This window comes from Paramisgurnus dabryanus, chromosome 1 (genome assembly GCF_030506205.2).
Source record: "Paramisgurnus dabryanus chromosome 1, PD_genome_1.1, whole genome shotgun sequence".
Classification (NCBI taxonomy): domain Eukaryota; kingdom Metazoa; phylum Chordata; class Actinopteri; order Cypriniformes; family Cobitidae; genus Paramisgurnus; species Paramisgurnus dabryanus.
The window spans coordinates 54,609,701-54,628,239 of NC_133337.1; the positions used below are offsets into that span (position 1 = coordinate 54,609,701).

Genomic DNA, 18,539 nt, shown 5'->3' on the forward strand with positions numbered 1-18,539 from the left:
GGGAAAGCAGCATACTGTATACTGTATAATGGAGTGGTTCACGGACAAGTTATCTATTTAAGTTATTATCTGTCTATATCCAAGTGACACTAGGGTTGGGCGATGTCCCAAAAATTGGCAGTTGACGATGGTTACATTAAACCATCGTGATGGACGATGATATAGTTAGGCGTTTTCGTTATTATTCGTTATTATATAATTATTATTCGTTATTTTACTTTATTACTTCCACTTAAGAAGAGTTGTGCACTTTTTTATTTTAATATAGATTTTTACATAAATACTATTTTGTACTATCATTTTGTTATTTTACGAACCCAATTACTCCTCCGCGCTTTCCAATAGGATGCACGTAAATATCTGTGCATATGTGCCACCGGTACTCCGTCAGAGCAGGTCTTCAGCACCGCGGGGAGCAACCAGCACTTCAATCCGCAGCTTATTAAAACTAAACAAAGTGAACAAGTTGGTATTTCTGGCCAGAAACATCAAAATTGAAAAATGGTCTGTGTATGTAAATCCTGCGTTTCGGTCGGGGTGTTGTTCCCATTTTCTTCTTCTTGGCATTCACTGAATTCTGGGTTTATATTTTAAACTGCCACTTGCAGTATAGCCACATAGCTATGTAACAATGAGCACTATCCCCTGAGACACTACAATAGGCTACTAATAAATTATTAATATGGGCTGTTTTCTTGTACAAAATAAAATATTTTAAGTTAAATGTACAAGCAATGTAGCAATGTCAAGATCAAATGCCTGACAAGATATTTTCACAGACTAACACACGTCACATCTCAGGCATAGACTACAGTATTTAAAATAGCATATAGACATTAGTTATATTTTCTATTTAATTTATAGAGCAATTCCCGCAAAGATTTTAGGTTAACTATAGTCTATAGAAGAGAGTTAGTGTGTGTCGACTCGCAGTGGAGTGGGGTGGGGGCGTGGCATCACGATGGTGACAACCCTAAGTGACACCAAACACCCTAAAAACTGTTTTAAGCACTATTCGGATGGGATTAGTTTTCCAAACAACGTTTGAGTTTCAACGTGTCCCCCAGGACGTCTGTGATTTTATGTACCGATTCGGACGGGATTAAAATGATGCAGGCTATTCCAGAGATGGGAGCGTCTGTTTCTTCATTTGGGCGTTGCAGAAGAGCACGTGCTCTGGATACGCGTGTTTGTAATGTTTAATATTTTGCTTTAAATGTAAAATTATGACAGAACATGTCATATATATATATATTTATATATGTCATTAGTAAGACCTTACGGCAGATCATGTTGGCAAAAACACGAAATGAACCGCGTTTTCAAAAGATATTGCGGGCAAACACAGACATTTGCATCCGGACGGGATAAAATTTCTCAGAGGACCTCTGAGTTCGGCGAAAAACAGTAGGTAAATTGCTCTGGAATTCTTACGGAGGTCGTCAGAGAAAAACACAGACATGGCCGATTCGGACGGGATTAAAAACACAGAGGACCTCTGAGAAGCACGATTTTCTCAGAGGTCCCCCTGTAAAACTAATCCCGTCCAAATAGGGCTTTAGGGGCGGTTTCCCAAACAGGGTTTAGATTAATCCAGGACTAGGCCTTAGTTATATAAGGACATTTAAGTAGTTTTTACAAACAATCCTTTCAAAAAACTATACTGGTATGTTATCTTGAAACAAAACAATGGCACTGATATACCTTAACTCTTTCCCTGCCATTGACAAGTTTTTCCGTCAATCCGTATTTCCGTTACTATCCACCAGGTGGTGGTCTTACCCAACTTATCAAACCTGGAGGTATTCCCTTAGGGCAAACAGTTCAAACTCTGTGTATGTTTTGAGGATCGCTCTGAATCTGATCTTTATCAAAAGTCCTTCACAAAAATCAACTTTTGCTCAAAATTTTGTATTTTTGAAGAAACCTACCCATGTTTGAGAGGTGATAAAAAGAGAACAAATAAAGTTTGGATGAAACAGGTTTTTTTTTGTTTCTTTCTTGTGATATACTGTATGTTTATATATATTTAAAGAAGAAAATTTTCATTAAACTTTATTGTGAAAATGATAACAAATGCTGGCGCTGACTGGTAATTATTTTTAAAACACTGGCGGGGAAACAGTTAACATATGTCAGTGCAAGGTGTTTTTAAATGAAAGTAGGCCAAACATGCATTTTAGTCTAGGACTAGGATAAGCCCTATCCGGGAAACCTTAGTGTAATAATCCATGAAGAGCAATCTTTAATCTAAATCTCTTGTTGTTGGCTCGATGAATAAATACAAGCAGTAGACAAACAGTATATAAATAAAAATAGTAGATGAACCAACATACATACTGTATTGTGAGGTCCAAAAGTCTGAGACGACATTTCAAATCTGTGATTAAAAAGCTAAATTAAGCCTGAAAATAATGTTTTGGGATAAGCTTAAAAAGAAAAGAAACCTTATAAATCATGTAGTAAAACTATTTCACTAATCAAATAGCCAAATGTGACATTGACCTTGTTGTTGTATATTTAAAACACACAAAATGCTCTTGGGACATCGCAGTTATGCTAGGACGACATGGATATTTAGGTTTTTCATGCAACCTTAGGTGCACGCTATCATTACAGCAGAACTCAAATAAATTCATAAAAAAATATGAACTTTTCACTTACATTGTTGAAGTATGCTAATAATATAATTCACAATGGAAAATATACATATTACATTACTACTAATGGTCTCAGAATTCTGGACCCCAATATGATTGCTAATCTGAGCACAAACCTAACATTCTTTAGTGTGCAAACGTTATGTTTATTAAAACATTTCAATAAATGCTAAAAAAGAGAGCGAGAGACAGAAACAACAGCCACAAACTTGATAGCAGCACTTTCAAAAACATACAGACATCAAATTCTGCATATCAAATGCATTGTGGGAACTTTCACCTTCACATCACCACAACATCAACTACAGTGATAAAAGTGCATACTGATTCTCATCAACGTTCGCATTTGTTACTTTTTCAGCTAAAATATGAATATCCACAAGTCATACATGCAAAATCTTTATAAACACAATAACAGCAGGCATAAACAACAAAGCATTCAAAAGACTGAACCTAATGGTACACCTACAATCTCACATCACTGTAACACACCGGTGATACACAGTGAAAGAGAGACTGGGACCACAGGGGTCCAAGGTTTACCGTGAGAAGGCAAATTGAGGTGCAGGGCTGTCCTAGGCCTACTTTCAGACTTTCCTTCCTGTTTGAATCCTGTCTCAATTCCTGTTCAGGAAAGGTGGATGAAGGACAGGGTAATGATTTCATGTTTGCATATTTAACTAGTCCTTCATATCTACTGTACTGCAGGAATTTTAGGAAGATTGATCCGTAGCTCAGTGTTGCAAACTTCATGCATTTTGTGACGTTAGCCCTTTTGTTGTTAAAGCACTCGTTTGTAAAAATGTTAAAACAGCAGGCGTGTCGCACTTGTACCAATCAAATACTCAAGCGCAAGCATGTTTGGGACTGGTACTAAGCAAAAGCCTTCGGGCAGAGCCGTGGTACCTTTGAAATAAGGGATGTAGTTGTGTTGCTGGAGCAAAGCCAGGGTTGTGGGGTTGAGGGGCAGGGCCACACCACTGCACCCGGGCTGTGGAGTGTTTCTACCACTGCCACTGTATGAAGGCAGAGGGGAGGAGTCTCTGGCAATGCCAAGGGCGCTACTCCTACCTGAAGTCGGTACATGTAGCGTGTGGGAATAATCTGAAAGGGTGGTATATATATATATATTGATGCTCAAAAAGTGCTCTGAGCGAAAGACCCAACCCATCAGGAAAACTGCAGTAATGTGAGATCAGCAACTACACTAAAAACCAAATGAATCACAGACGGGATGCTGTAAAAGTGTCATTGGATATGTTGTGCGTCAAATCAGTGTTTCAGAATGTAATTTTAAAATGCAACACTTTGTTTAATGGTGCAGGAGGGAAAATAGTTCATGTTTACAGATTGCATAATGAATAGACCCTTACATAGTTAAAGAATAACCTCTGGTGTGTCTGAGGGGCATCAACATGTATATGAGGGCATACCTGGTCTGCTGTAGGTCTGTGGTGAACGAGAAGGGGTATATCGGCCATAACCTCCTAAAGAACTGTTGGAACTTGGGCTGGAGGGTCTTCTCTGACGGGGAGACCTTTCCCCCTCTCCCTAAAAATATAGAGGAAGTGTTTTAGCCTGAAAAAACAATAATTTACACAATACCACAATAAATGAAGTTAAATGCAGATCACTATGGTACTGGGGCAACTTTATGCCTGAAAAAGAAAAACACATAGTATGGCCTAGTATTGTAGTTCTTGAGACCAGGCTAGATCTCGAAATCAGTCTCAAAATCTTTTTTAATAGTCTTGGTCTTGTCTCGACTGTCTTTGGTCTTGGTCTCAGATTAAGTGGTCTCGGGATTTTATTTCAAGACCACAACGGCGGGTATCACACGACACGTAATTTCTGGTGCATGGTCTGATTTATGTGTTAACATAATTAATGTAATTGGATGTAAAACTTCTCGCTTTAAAAGCAATCATTAACTTATCTCTTATTTGATTTCTTGTTACTGTTGTGCCGGTAAGAGATGAATGGGAAATTGCCATTGCCAAAAAAGAAATCTGTCAAAAAGGCCTGCAATAAATCCATCCAGAATAATTTCATACATCTTTGATGGTCTCAGACTCAACTGTCTTTGGTCTTGTCACTGGAGGTTTTTTGCACACCTATAAGATTATTACCTTATCACACTGTGCGACATGGATCGTTTAAACTTGGGTACGACAAGTATGTAGACTGTACAATGATGGCACGGAGGCTTTGGCGGCTGCTTCACACATTAGCAGTAAACAAATTGGTAAACAAATAACAGTATGCAGATCGTAGCAGTAAACACACTGTGCGGTAATCATGCTGTAATTCTGACAGTGTCAGAAAACTAACGTAGGCTATCTTTGGACGCAAGACCGGAAAAACGCACGTCTTTGAACCTCTCTCACTTTACGACATAGGAACACAGATGAAGAGCCACGATCAAAGAAATCGTGACGATTGTTTCACGATAGCACTCTTTCGTCTGGGACAGCCATCGGCTACCCTGGCTTAAAAGTCTTGGTTTAGGTGGTCTCAACTACAACACTGGTATGACCTCATTAATCACAGTCTTCAAACCAAAAATTATGACAGATACACTGAACACATGACACCGAACCACAAAAAAGGAATCACTGAAACATTAACAGGGCCTGGTTCTTTATGTCAACTCTACTGTACCTCAGTTGGTGTAGGGGTAAGCTGCTGGGGTGACTGTAAACAAAGAAAGCAAGTGAGTAAAATGGACTGGAATGAAGTGATAAAATGTTCATGAAAAAAAAACATTAGTTTCTCCCTAACTGCATGATTTAAAGTACTGTAATATAAAAATTAGTAAAATTAGGTGTTGGTGGGAATGTGCATAAGTAATCAACCAGTCAGGGAAAAAGTAGACCACTTAAACAAAAAAAAGCACATGCAAACTATAAATTTTGTATGTTTCCCATGATCGAACCTATGACATATGTCTTGCTTATGTCATGCTCTAATGCTCTACCAACTGAGCTACAGGATTTATAGAAATGAATGTATATTGCTCAGGGTTGAGAGTTGTTGAAGTTGAACCGCTTCAATGCAAATCTTTTAAATACAAATTTCATGTCAACTTATTTTAATTTTGCAACTGCACATTTTTTGGTGCTACTCAACTACAAAACTACACAATATCTCTACTTTTCAGCAAAGCCAAGGTGGAGTGATGTTGAATGATGGTGAGAGATCAAAGATGAGATTTTTAAAATGATGTGGTCATTCTAGCACATGCAATAAGTACACACATGCTGTTTGCTGTTGTATGACAATTGAATTTGTTATCCTGTTTGCTTTATTCTTTTAACCTGTAAAGACTAGAAGCTGTAAACAACCAGACATGTAAGATTGAAGACATATACGAAGTTATTATGAGAGTGTGTATGAAAGTGTGTGACTGTACCTCCCCGAAGGTCCTGTCCTCCACAGGGTAGCTTACATGGGGGGAGTATGAGAGCATGTCTGGCCTGTCAATGTTGTAAATTGCTTTGATTTTGGGAAGAGCGGCCAGGTCCTTGTAGTCCAAAAGTTCATCACCAAGTTTTGCCTTGAAGAAGACAAGAGGGGTCCAACAGAAAGAGAAACCAGAAAACATGAAATCATAATGCTTGCAGGCTGATGTGTTGCTGCCCACTGGTGGTGACCTCATACCCCAAGTAAAAAGCAGTGGTATGATTCACATTATAGGTCACAACCAGCAGACAGGCAGCATGTCAAACAATGCATAGTTTAGTGTCCAGTGAATGAAAAAAAAAACATGCAGGGTAAAAAAAAGAAACAATGACTAAATTTAAAGGGGACATTTCACAAGACTTTTTTTAAGATGTACAATAAATCATTGGTGTCCCCAGAGTACGTATGTGAAGTTCTAGCTCAAAATACCATATAGATAATTTATTATAGCATGTTAAAAATGCCACTTTGTAGGTGTGAACAAAAATGTGTCGTTTTGGGGTGTGCCTTTTAAAATGCAAATGAGCTGATCTCTGCACTGAATGGCAGTGCCGTGGTTGGATAGTGAGGATTAAAGGGTGGTATTATAATAATAAGATCCCCTTCTGACATCACAAGGGGAGCTACATTTCAATGACCGATTTTTTCACATGCTTGCAGAGAGTGGTTTACCAAAACTAAGTTACTGGGTTGTTCTTTTTCACATTTTCTAGGTTGATAGAAGTAGGGGTGTGACGGTCATTATATAACCGTGAGACCGACGGTTATAGTTGAACACCGTCATTAGAACTCTATAACCGCCAAAACCGTGTTATTAAAATATTTTTTAAACATTTTTTATCATAAATAATTTTTAAATACTAATTAAAAACAACTGTTAACAGTCTGTGTTACACGCCCCCTCACGTTCTCACGCAGTGAAAAATACAGAGCGGAGCAGACACTGACAACGCGCCGACATACAGGACACACCAGGTTACTTTTCGGTTACTTATGAGATGAAACATATTAAACAAAGTCTCGCCTTTCAAATCATCTCTTCCTTCTAGTTAATTTATAGCATCAAATAAACATGAATGACCATGAGAAGGAATGTTGTTTTAACCGCGGAAAGGTGTCACTACACTCCGCTTTTCAAGTTCAAATCCTCCCATGCTAATCTACTAACTCTCTTGAACGCACATTCACTGCTAGTTGTCTTGCTGTTAATTTTAAAGAAACGTAGAGCAAGTAGCTAATCAGTGTCTAGTTTATTCAAACGCCGGGTGAGCACTGTGCAGCGCGTCTGCGGAGAGCGTTTGCTGCGCGTGGCCATTGTGCTTTTACACCGGCTGCGTTTAATAACAATCTCAAGTTCACATTACTTTCTTTTACCTGCATTTATGAGCAAAACCTCTTCAATACGCTTTTAATCCACATTGTTTTCGTGCTGTTTCTGGTCCGTGTAATGAGACATAGACACATTACAGACATAAAAAGCCCAATGCACAAATCTGTTTCTCTGAAGATTATTAAAATAGATGATAGATAGAGGATTTATTTATGCTGGGCAGAGAGTGACAGCGCAGTCTTTTGGCAACAGTGTTTTTTTTAAATATTTCATTGCTTTCTGTTAAATTGTTCAAAGTTATTACTGTTTAAAACACACTTGGCATCACATTCATGATTTTATGGTAAAATGACACTTTCCCGTCAATCCACGAGCATTTAAACGAGCAAAACGCCCCCCACCGACGGTTATGTGACGAACCGTCACATTTGACTCACGTCATAACCGTCATCACCAATTCTGAAACCGGCACACCCCTAGATAGAAGCACAGAGGACCCAATTATAGCACTTGACTGGAAAAAGTCAAATTTTCATGATATGGCTCCTTTAATCAAGATAATAAACAAAGGTAGTGTTGACAATAACATTAACTTATTCAAAATATTTGGCATTGTGTTGGGTCACTATTGACATTCAATGTAAAATCTGGGTCTTGACACCCTTCAAAACCACCTTTCTAGAGTATAAAATATATCTCATATATGCACTTACATAGATAATCCTGCTTGGGGATCCTGATGTGCTGGAGGCAGGAGCAGATGTGATGCTCTCTGAGGAAGTTCGGGTCACCTGGAAACAAAGACAAAGTGAGGAAAATGAACAAAACGATACTAAAGCATAAAGGAACATTGTAGTGTGTTTCATTAACTTAAATTTAATAAGCACTCGTGTTTCAAGTTACCATCAAGTTATGTCATAAAGTTATAGTTGACTTTATAGAGATTCCTGTTACTTTTGTGTTGATGTTAAAACAAAAGTTTAATAAGTTTCCATTGCAGAATAATGTAGTTCAGAAAATTAGACTTATATAGAAAAAAGAAACTTATATAGATATATAAGAAAAGAATGCATAGAGTGTTTTGCCAAACACTGCTTATACAAGTATAAAAATTAATATACTGTACTTAAAAAATAGCAGCAAACACTCAGAAATTATAAAGACAGTGTTGGTTGATATTATGAAAGATCCAACAATTTATTAGTAATGCATTCATTGCTATCTTTCTACCTTTGCATCAGTCAAAATCAGCTCACAGCATGTGTACAGACATGAAAACCTATTCTTCAGACTCCTGATTAATAATCAGGATTGGGTGGAGGTGGACCGGGAGACCCAGTTTGGACCTCGGTGAGCATTCTACAGTATTAAAGCTAAAAGCAGGTTGGGAGGTACTGTACAGTAAGCCCATGCAGAGGGGAAAGGGCCGCATGTCACAAACCTGCTCAGGTACATTGGATTGTTGGTCACTGAGCTGAATCCGCACATGTTTCTGTAGGGAAAGGGTTATTATATTGAACGGCCACCACATACTGTATAGCACCTTAGAATTTATATGACTAAAGGCAGAGTCGTATAATAACAGAGTTACGAAACGCTTTGATCTCGCCGCCGCGCGGTCACGTGATTCATGTAACGTTCTACAGTTCCAAACCAAGCAGGGCTGTCAATCTGTTTGCATAGGTTTTCAGCTATTTTAGGTAAATATTAGCTTGTAATGGGAATTGATCACTATACTTACCATGTTTATAACGTTTTTTTTACTAGGGAGTGATGGAAATACAGTAAATCAGTTAATAAAGATAAACAGTTAATTGTGACCCAAAGATAACTGTGGTTATCTATACCAACTACAGCAACAGTTTATCTTTTATTTTTTTTAGCAAAATATGGCTATATAAATGGCTATCAATCTGCTAAAAACATAATTCCTACACTTTTACTATATTAAAATAAAATAAAAGATCGCCAACGCGGTTATTTGTAACCGTGAAGCATAACAGAAACACACTAAATTCATATTTAATTGTATTTATAGTACACATTAAATGTTAATATAATTACATAATTTTCGAGGATACATCACTCGTATTACTTACCAAACACAGTGAAACACATAGCAGCATTGTGAAGCAGTGTGACTTTCTTATAAGGCATTTAGCTTGTCGCTGTTGCCCCCTAGTGTTACTCGTAATATATAAAAAAGATAAGTATAAAGTAGATGGCCACCAGTAATAAAATATTAAACCATTAAATCTATATTATTCCCACATTATACACAACTCATTAAAATATAACATTTTTTACTAGTTATTATTAACGATAATCATTACCTACAGCAGAGTTCATAAAATATCACTGTTGCCTATATTAATGAAATGTCCGAAAATGTAAAGAGAAATGGTAATTTCATCGATTTACCAGCAGGTGCCATTGAAATGAATGGGCTTCAGTGCTGCGTTTGGAACTATGCGTCACTACCGGTCACTACATGAAACGCTGTTACTTCCGCATTCCATTCTTACAACGGACGTCTATGTGAGTGTCGTAACTCTATTATTATACGACTCTGACTAAAGGTAGTGCTTCTGAGTATGTCAGGCCCCTAAACCAGTACTTATTTTCATTTTGCAACAACTTTTTAAGTGCTCAGTAAAGTAGTAAAGTCAAACTTAGTAAGTTATTTTTATGACTGTAAGGTTAAGGAGCTGTCGCTAATTCTAGTCCCAAGGAAACTAAATATTTTTTTGTATGCTTCACAGACATCCTCAGATTAAGTCTCTTGGGGAATAATTGGCACAGACTGATATTGTCCTACACTTGCACAAATAAATATATTGGGTCATTCAAATGCAAATATATCAGGGTCGTTTTATTGAATGATTCAATAAAGGAATTATGTGAGATGAGCCAAAACACAACCAAAATGTATTATATCAAATTATATCAAACACGCCCACATTTTGGGAATTTAGCTTATTCACCGTACCCTCCAGGGTTAAATAAGTCCATACTGCTCCCAATAAGTGACAAAATAACAAATATTTTTATATTTATGTGTTGTGATTTGTATAGTCACACCGCCCATGTAGCAGTCCTTCGCCTTATGAGAATATAGTTCCCTGTATGTATACAGTTAAAAGATGGCTGTGTCTCATATGACCTTGTAATTGGTTCACACTGTGACTATACAAATCACAACACATAAATAGGAAAATGTTTGCATTATTTAGTCACTTATAGGGAGCAGTATGCTAGCTGGAGCCATTTATTTCCAGTCTTTGTGATATGCTAAGCTAGCGGGGGCTGCGTCAGACAGAGTTACAGCACGCACGGAGATGAAAAAGGTATGTATGGACTTATCTAACTCTGGGGGATACAGTGAATAAGCTAAAGTCCCAAAATGTGGGCGTGTTCCTTTAAGAAGAATGAAACTGGATTAAATAAAACACAGTACTTGTTTAGCACATTTAGCATCTTGCAAAATTAAGTTTGAAATAAAGAATAACTGGAACAACTGTTTAGTAATTTCGTCATTCTGTCTTCAGTCACAATGTTCCAGTATTTTACCTTGCTTTTCTCCTCCATACGTGCTGCCTGTCTGCAAGGAGGATGCCAGATGGAAGAACCTGTGAGAGAGAGAGAGATTAAAATAGATTAAGACATATTCAGTTATATATCACATATGTCACATACAGTACTACGCAAAAGTCTTAGGCCACCACCACCAGACTTGTTGTTTTAGAAGTTTTAATATCCATTCATATTTATTTTTCAATCTATTTTATTAAGATACAAACAGAAAATACAGAAAATATGTATATAATAAAATATTTTTAAATTACATTTTCAGATCTAAATGTCTTTAGGCATCGTCTGTGTTTAGTGTGACCTCTCTTGGCACTAAACACATTTAATTTCTAAACACGACTAATTTCTTTTTTTGAAATCCTTTTTTTACTTAGGATTTGATTTAATTTAGTTTAAGATATCCTGCAGTTTCCTGCTATTGCTCAAGTGGAAGGGGAGTTTACTCTAAAAACTGGGCACATCAGTTTACATTTTTATCCAGTTTTTAATACTATATACACATTTCCTGTATTTTCTGGATGTATTCTATTAAAGAGACTGAGAAACAATTATATATGATCACTATAACATTGCAAAAACAACAAATCTAATTATGGCATTGTGGCTTTTGCACAGTACTGTATATATATATATTCATAACTAATTTATCTCACATTTTTCTGTGCCGCTAACATATATAAATATCAAACATCCCATATAAACTCTGAATCATTAACCAAGTACAGTAACACAATCAATCGTCATTGCGGCTGTCTTTAAATTTTTGTCCGATTCAGCAAGTACTTCTGACTCATTCTGCATCCTAAAAGCAAAGCCTTGTTCACATCTGCCTATAAATCTCTTCTAACACACCGCAATGCACTTAGTAAATCGCAGTAGAGTAATTTTAACCTTCTGTGTGCCACTGAAAAACTGAGAAATTTAAGTTACCCTGCAGGTACATCTCCTCTCCCTCGCCAAACATCTGATCACAGCGTGCACATCTGGCACATGTGGGATGATAGTGCTTTTCTCCAGCCTGCAAAACATAAATAAAGCTCTGATTATAAACAAGCAGCTACTTTTCTGCAGCATCTGCAGTAGCTGTTTTTAACAGTAGGGGGAGCACTGAAAGAGGCAATGATGATGCATTGGGAACATGGGAAGTGGTGACATCCCTGGTAATTTAATTTGAAACTTACACCACTATGGAGAAAATCATAATGACTTTGTATATTGCTTGAGTGAGGAAACCGGCAAGATCCTATCCTATTTATATGTGAATCAGTCTGTGAAAACCCAACTAGTCATTTCTGGTGAAGTCTACATTATGTAGGAGGATTTTATGTAGAAAGTAAAGAATACATTCTGTAAAAATAAAACCTTGATATCTTTATTGACTCTGTAAGGCAATGACAAAGATTACGAGACTTTCACAAAATGGGTCACATATCTTTTAATTATTTAATATATATAATGATGAATCTTGAAACCTGTGTTCTGCATTAAGACCTACAATTGTCAGCATCATGTGTCACATGCCTTTTGAGTTTAATTTCAGCAATATAACTTGCAAATGTATATCCATGCATTTGCTCCTCCCCAAAGCTCCACCTTCTTCATCATATTTGATCACATTTGGAGTCCTGCCACTTTAAATGTTACAGACTACTTAAAAATCCATATAGACTTAAATCAACTGGCTAAGACAAAATAACCTTTGATTAACCCAATACCTCTGATGCTCTTATGACTAGTGACATTAATCTGAAAGCACAGGGTGAATATTCTTGCTACATCAGGATATTTGTGCCAAGTAGTTTTCAGATCAGGTTACAGTAAAATTTAGCTGATGGCAAAAAAAACTGCTTTGCATGAGTTTAATCATTTTACATCTGTTTTAAAGTCACAACTAAGCTGTAGTCATGGTACAGGGGTCATTAATGCAGGAAGCCTCTTAAAATATAAAATATCATATGGTGGCTTGATCTAAATTTGGCCGTGCCAACTGGACAGAGTCACCATAGCAACAGCATGCCACTCCTAACAAAGAGCAGGCATAAACACAGACACATTACACCAAGTAAACAAAGCTGTAGATCTTCAGGCATATGTGACAGATATGTAATGCCCACTTATATACAATCTATATGTGACCCTGTTTGTGAAATTTAGGCTAAAAGATCATAATCTCATGATTATGAGATTAGGAGCATCAAAGTTAGATTTTAATCACTGATTTACACTTCAATATTTGACGACTTTACTCAGTCAATATTAAATGTTATATTTTTACAGAATGTAAATAAATAAGAGTAGATATATGAAAGAGGTAGATGAGCAGATATATTACTCAATAGATGTAATTATGCTTTATTAGTGGGGTTGTGTACTGGCTAACTGAGGCTCTCTTTGTATAAGCCCACAATTCCTTGCACCCATTGGGATTATACAGTACCAGCCTGAACCTCTCAGATGGGAATAAAAGGCTCTCACTAAGACCAATGAAATGATAAAACACAACCAAATAATTATGGTACAGATCTTAAAATCAACATGAAATGGAAATTTATTTTACTTAAGTAAAGGGACATATTAAAAGATATTGAACTAAAAATTGTAAGACAGTACTTTTTGAATGATTAAAAATATACATTGAAATTTTTTTAAATGTCAGATGAGGCAGTAAATAGCTCCTTAAGGCGAGATCTACACAGTAATGCCAGGGGTATGTATAAATAAAGTTTAAAAGGTCCATCTTGACTTTATAGGCTGAAGTATAGTCAATTTTTACACATGATGTGGGAGTCTGTGTACAGTGCGTGTGACAATTTTCATTATCAGAGGTGTGTGTGTGTATTGTGCCATTTTTTTATAATTTTTTCCATACATTGTATGCGTAGGTCGCCATGCACATACAGGAGTATGAAGCATGTAAGCCACGAGAGGTATTGCAGTTTGTCAAAATGTTGAATGTCAACGCATGTGTATGAGTCAAATAAAATATGCTTTGCAAAGACGTGCGTATGGCTGTGTGCGTACCTTGAGTAAGTTTAAAAACAGACTATATGACTGACTAAGTTTACAAGGACTTAATTGCAGTAAGATGTTTACATGACTGCAGCAAACCTCTTCACTCCTGATTACATGCAGTTTTTATTTTCTGATTATTTCCTAATAATTGTTATTATTATTTACATAGCCCAATGAATGGCCCAAATTAACTCACATGTAGGTGTGTTACTGTACACTGTTTCTATTTATTTACGTTAAATACAAACACGTTACTATAGACGTATTTTGTTATTTCGTGCCGTGTTGAAGAGAGAAATATTATGACAAAGCCTGTAGCAGATTTATACGAAGGCAAGATTGCTGACAGCAAGTCATGTTAACAAATGTCAGGGAAAACTTCCTATTGTCATGTTGTTTACTACGAATTCATTCTTAAAGTCAGTTTGAAGCACGAATTGCTTAAACTGCCTATTGTCAGTTTTTGTGTACCATATTTCTGTACTTTTATGGGATTTTAATTTGTTAAGCAATTTGGGCAACATAGTAGCACTTAAATGTCCTATATAAATAAATAAAGTTGAGTTGAAGTTAAAGTGCGTGACAAAACACATGTGCACTTCAATTCAGTGCGGTATAGATGCATTTATAGTGTTTAAATGGCCATGTATTGCCATTAACCCTGGGGAACCCAAGAACCCTTTTATTAGCAGCAGTTAACATTGGCCAAATTTGACCCGTGGGTTCTCCAGGGTTAAAATCGGCATACGCCACATTTCATTCGATTATACTGGCTGCGGTTATGAGCTCAATCACGTTATTTTGATTGAAGTATTGTGTTTACATGAGATGAAGGGTAATATTTCCAAAATCTCATTATTATCGCCATATAAGGGTGCATGTAAATGTAGTCACCGTTACTAATATAATTTAGCCAGCCCTTCATCTACAATATCTTCCGTCTATTAATGAATTAATCCATTTAAGAATTACTGACTTATAGTAAAGATTTAACACAAACCTCAAGTACTTTCCCGGTGATGTATTTCTTGCAGGTATCACACTGGATGCCGAACATGGCATGGTAATCTGTCTCACAGTAAGGGATACCGTCCCTGCAAGATATCAAAACACATTCATGGGACTCAATTTACATGAATCAAAGATGATGGTCCTCAGATCATCTGTATTCATTTATTTAAATCAATATCAATAATACATAAGACAAAGTAAATACTGACAAATAACGTGCTACCAAGACTAGAAAAATATTTAAGTACTCATCATAAAAGTGGGACTGACTTGCTGATATACTCTGCATTAAGCACTTTATTGCACACTTTGCATTTGAAGCAGCCAAGGTGCCAGTGCTTGTCCAATGCCACCAGAGACTGTTCATTTTTAAACTCCTTTCCACACCCACAGCAATCTGCAGAGAGAGAAGGAGAGAGTCAAAACATGTAGTAACAGTGAACTGCTTTTGTACAAAGCTTTCATTGCAAGCATTTAGAAAGAATAACAACATGAACCAGAGAAATGAGAGAAAGAAAACAGAGGGCTCACTGTGCACAGCCTGTGGGGTTGCCGTGCTGTTGACTGGCACAGGCTGAGAGCAGTTCTCACAAATGCACTCCTTCCCATTAAACGTCACGCGGCCCCCGGCTGGAAACGGCTGTCTGCCAGAAACAAACACAACTGTCAGCTCATCATCACTGAGCATTACCAAAGTTATAAAGTCAGTTTTATAAGAGAATGAACTAGTAACATCACTTGCTTTACATTAGGCTGACAAAAAGTCTCTCACATATTTGAAAAGATCAAGACTAAATGAAACTGTGAAACATTTTACTGTAAACTCTCAGAAACAAATGGTGCAAAAGCTGTCACTGGGGCAGTACACTTTAAAAAGGTAACAATACTGTAAGTATCTTTTAGGTGCAGATATGTATATACATTTGGTACGAATATGTACCCTAGAGGTACTAAGAGTGTTTTCAGACACGTAGTTTGTTTGCGATGTTCCGTAACCGTGGGTTAAATCACTACTAAAACAGACCAGATTTTGTTAATACAAGTCACATGCAGTAAACTCTCCTTTAATTGGTGCTCAAAGTTTTCCATCAGGATTGACAGACAGCAGCTTTGCGGGATTATTGTCACTTTTTTGTAACTGTGGTTTAATTAGTTCATTATTTTGAGTAGGAATAAAACTTTAGGAGGGACAACATTCTTACCATATACCTATTGCAGAGAAGAGCCGTTAGAAGACATTTTATAAGGAACATGTGCACTGTTGTTTAAATGGCGTTGACGTGATCACCAAAATTCGTCACCAAAGAGCTGTCAGGTATGTTATGGTTAATAAAGCAAAAAGGAAGACTCAACCTGTTTGTTGGTCTGTTGGGTCAGATTGCTTTCACACTTATATGAACCGCTCCAGAGTTCATTTGCAATCAGGCCGATAACGCCTGAACGAGCAATTGCCAATACGAAAGTGACTTAAACTGCAAATCATCGACTGGCCGTTTGAGGGTGGCTCCAAAAGGGAGTCAATTCCCATAGACTTCCCTAATAAAATGCCCAACTTTATAGTAGAAAATAATATGTTTACAGCCTGGTACAAAAAGTGTTTTTGGTCTATATAGCTAATTTTGCCCTTCATGACAACTGTGAGGGGGGTGAATTTTTTTGTAACTCATCCATTTAAATTATATTAAGCCTTAAAGTTCTGCATAATTAAGGACGTGGCCACTTGAGTGAGGGGTAAACTGCCACTGCTGTCACTAGAATCGAGCAAGGCGGGCGTGGTTTGAGCAACCAGCCACCTCAGGTTCACTCATGTCCCATTTCTTTGCCCATTTTCGGTTATCCGCGAGTGATTCGCGGTGACGCACGGCCAAGATGGTGACGGCAGGCAATGCCTACTTTAAGCTTCAAAAACGATCTTCAGAAACCAATGGGTGACGTCATGGACACTATCCATATTTTTTTAAAGTCTATGGAATACATATGCCTAAACGAACCGAAACCAAGGGAGAAAACGCACTAGGTTCTGAAACAAAGGCTCAGGTGTGAAAACACCCCAATATGCACCCCCAGTGACAGCTTTTGTAAATTTTTTCTCAGGGTTGCAATGTACAGTTGCCACTGAAAAACCTTTAAAAAGTTGCATAAGGGAAATTCCTAATAAAGCTTACAATGTGTAATTAAATGCACATTTTTTGGTTAATACAAAGCAAAAATATGGTAAAAATAAAGCTTGTGTGATTGCATGACTGCTTAAATAAAGTTTAAGAGTTTGTTATTTTGGCCTTAGCTTACCTCTAAAGTTGTTTACACTGTGGTCCTAAACATAAAAATTGAAATATCATTGCTGACTGAGTTCCAGATTATGTTCCTGGCATAGTTGGACTAATTTAGTTGGTCAAAATATGACCCACTGTGTCAGTGAAGAGGCATGCAGTCTCTGAAGTATGAATTCAGTCATGCCGCCCGAGAGACTATGACATTTAGAGCAGGCATGCATTGCTCGACAAATGATACTCTAATAAAATACAATTTACAAATAATAAAACGCAATGCAAATACAATGCACAGCTCCTTTAGCATATTTTTTTTTAAACTAGATTTAAGTTAGTAAAAATTTGAAAGAGATTTTATGGTGAAATACCTAACCACGTAGTAAATTCATCACATATAATGACTTAGGAGAGGCTGGATAGAACCACCCTAAGTAACTACCAGTGAGATATTTACGATGTGATTCAAGATCGCACCCAAGAGACCAGATAGGGTACACTGTGTCCAACGAGACACAGGCATCGGCATGGGAATGTAGGAGGGACTCATCTTGAGCAATATGTCACATGCACACACACAGCATCCATTCAGAGAGTAAGGGTCACCCTACACCACTCTGAAAATAAGTGGCCTGGGAGCAGAACAGTGTAACATACTTACTGGTTGGCTCACACACACGCACATAAACACACATTCAGTGACAGAATTTTAAAATGTAGCACCATGGTAAGCTGCTACACAATACCCCCACAACACACACACAACAAACACACACACACGCACGCACGCACGCACACACACACACACACACAATATCACTTTTAATAATATTATATAATTATATTTGACTGAACAAATGCCTATATATTTAAATATATATACTATATATGAAGAACAAGTCTGGTTACTTTGTCATAGTTTCCCAAAGAAAACGCTAAACTGGAATTATAAACTGTTAAAAACACAGACAGTGAATGTATTTTAGTGTGTTAACACATGTGTCTTACTTGCAGCTGGCACAGACAAAGCAGCGAGGGTGGTAAGTCTTGCCCAGGGCAGATACAACTTCTCCCTCAATAAACTCTTCGCAACTGAAGCAGCGGGTCCCATAAAGGCGCTGATAATCCTGAGTGCAGATATACTCGCCCTGTCGCACGAAAAAGCCTCCCTGAGCCAAGTCACAACCGCAAACTGCAAAGAGAAAA

At 37.3% G+C, this 18,539-nt stretch overlaps 1 protein-coding gene across 9 annotated transcripts in view; it reads right to left on the bottom strand.

Annotated features, from left to right (window-relative positions):
* Positions 1–18,539, bottom strand: part of ablim2 (actin binding LIM protein family, member 2) — a 73,527-nt gene that overhangs the window by 16,810 nt on the left and 38,178 nt on the right. For 3 of the 9 annotated variants that reach the window (XR_010521256.2, XR_010521259.2, XM_073815618.1), the window contains exons 3-14: positions 18,342–18,525; positions 15,598–15,710; positions 15,337–15,463; positions 15,056–15,149; positions 11,974–12,061; positions 11,023–11,081; positions 8,894–8,944; positions 8,166–8,243; positions 6,073–6,216; positions 5,322–5,354; positions 4,094–4,211; positions 3,567–3,764 (exon numbers count right to left, since the gene is read on the bottom strand). Coding sequence is in view for 1 of the 9 variants with exons in the window: in XM_073815618.1 (XP_073671719.1) it covers positions 3,567–3,764; positions 4,094–4,211; positions 5,322–5,354; positions 6,073–6,216; positions 8,166–8,243; positions 8,894–8,944; positions 11,023–11,081; positions 11,974–12,061; positions 15,056–15,149; positions 15,337–15,463; positions 15,598–15,710; positions 18,342–18,525 (1,287 nt within the window). In the remaining 8 variants the exon portion in view is untranslated. The remainder of the gene's footprint in view (positions 1–3,566; positions 3,765–4,093; positions 4,212–5,321; positions 5,355–6,072; positions 6,217–8,165; positions 8,244–8,893; positions 8,945–11,022; positions 11,082–11,973; positions 12,062–15,055; positions 15,150–15,336; positions 15,464–15,597; positions 15,711–18,341; positions 18,526–18,539) is intronic. The other 6 variants (XR_010521257.2, XR_010521260.2, XR_010521258.2 and 3 more) reach the window with 6 other exon arrangements.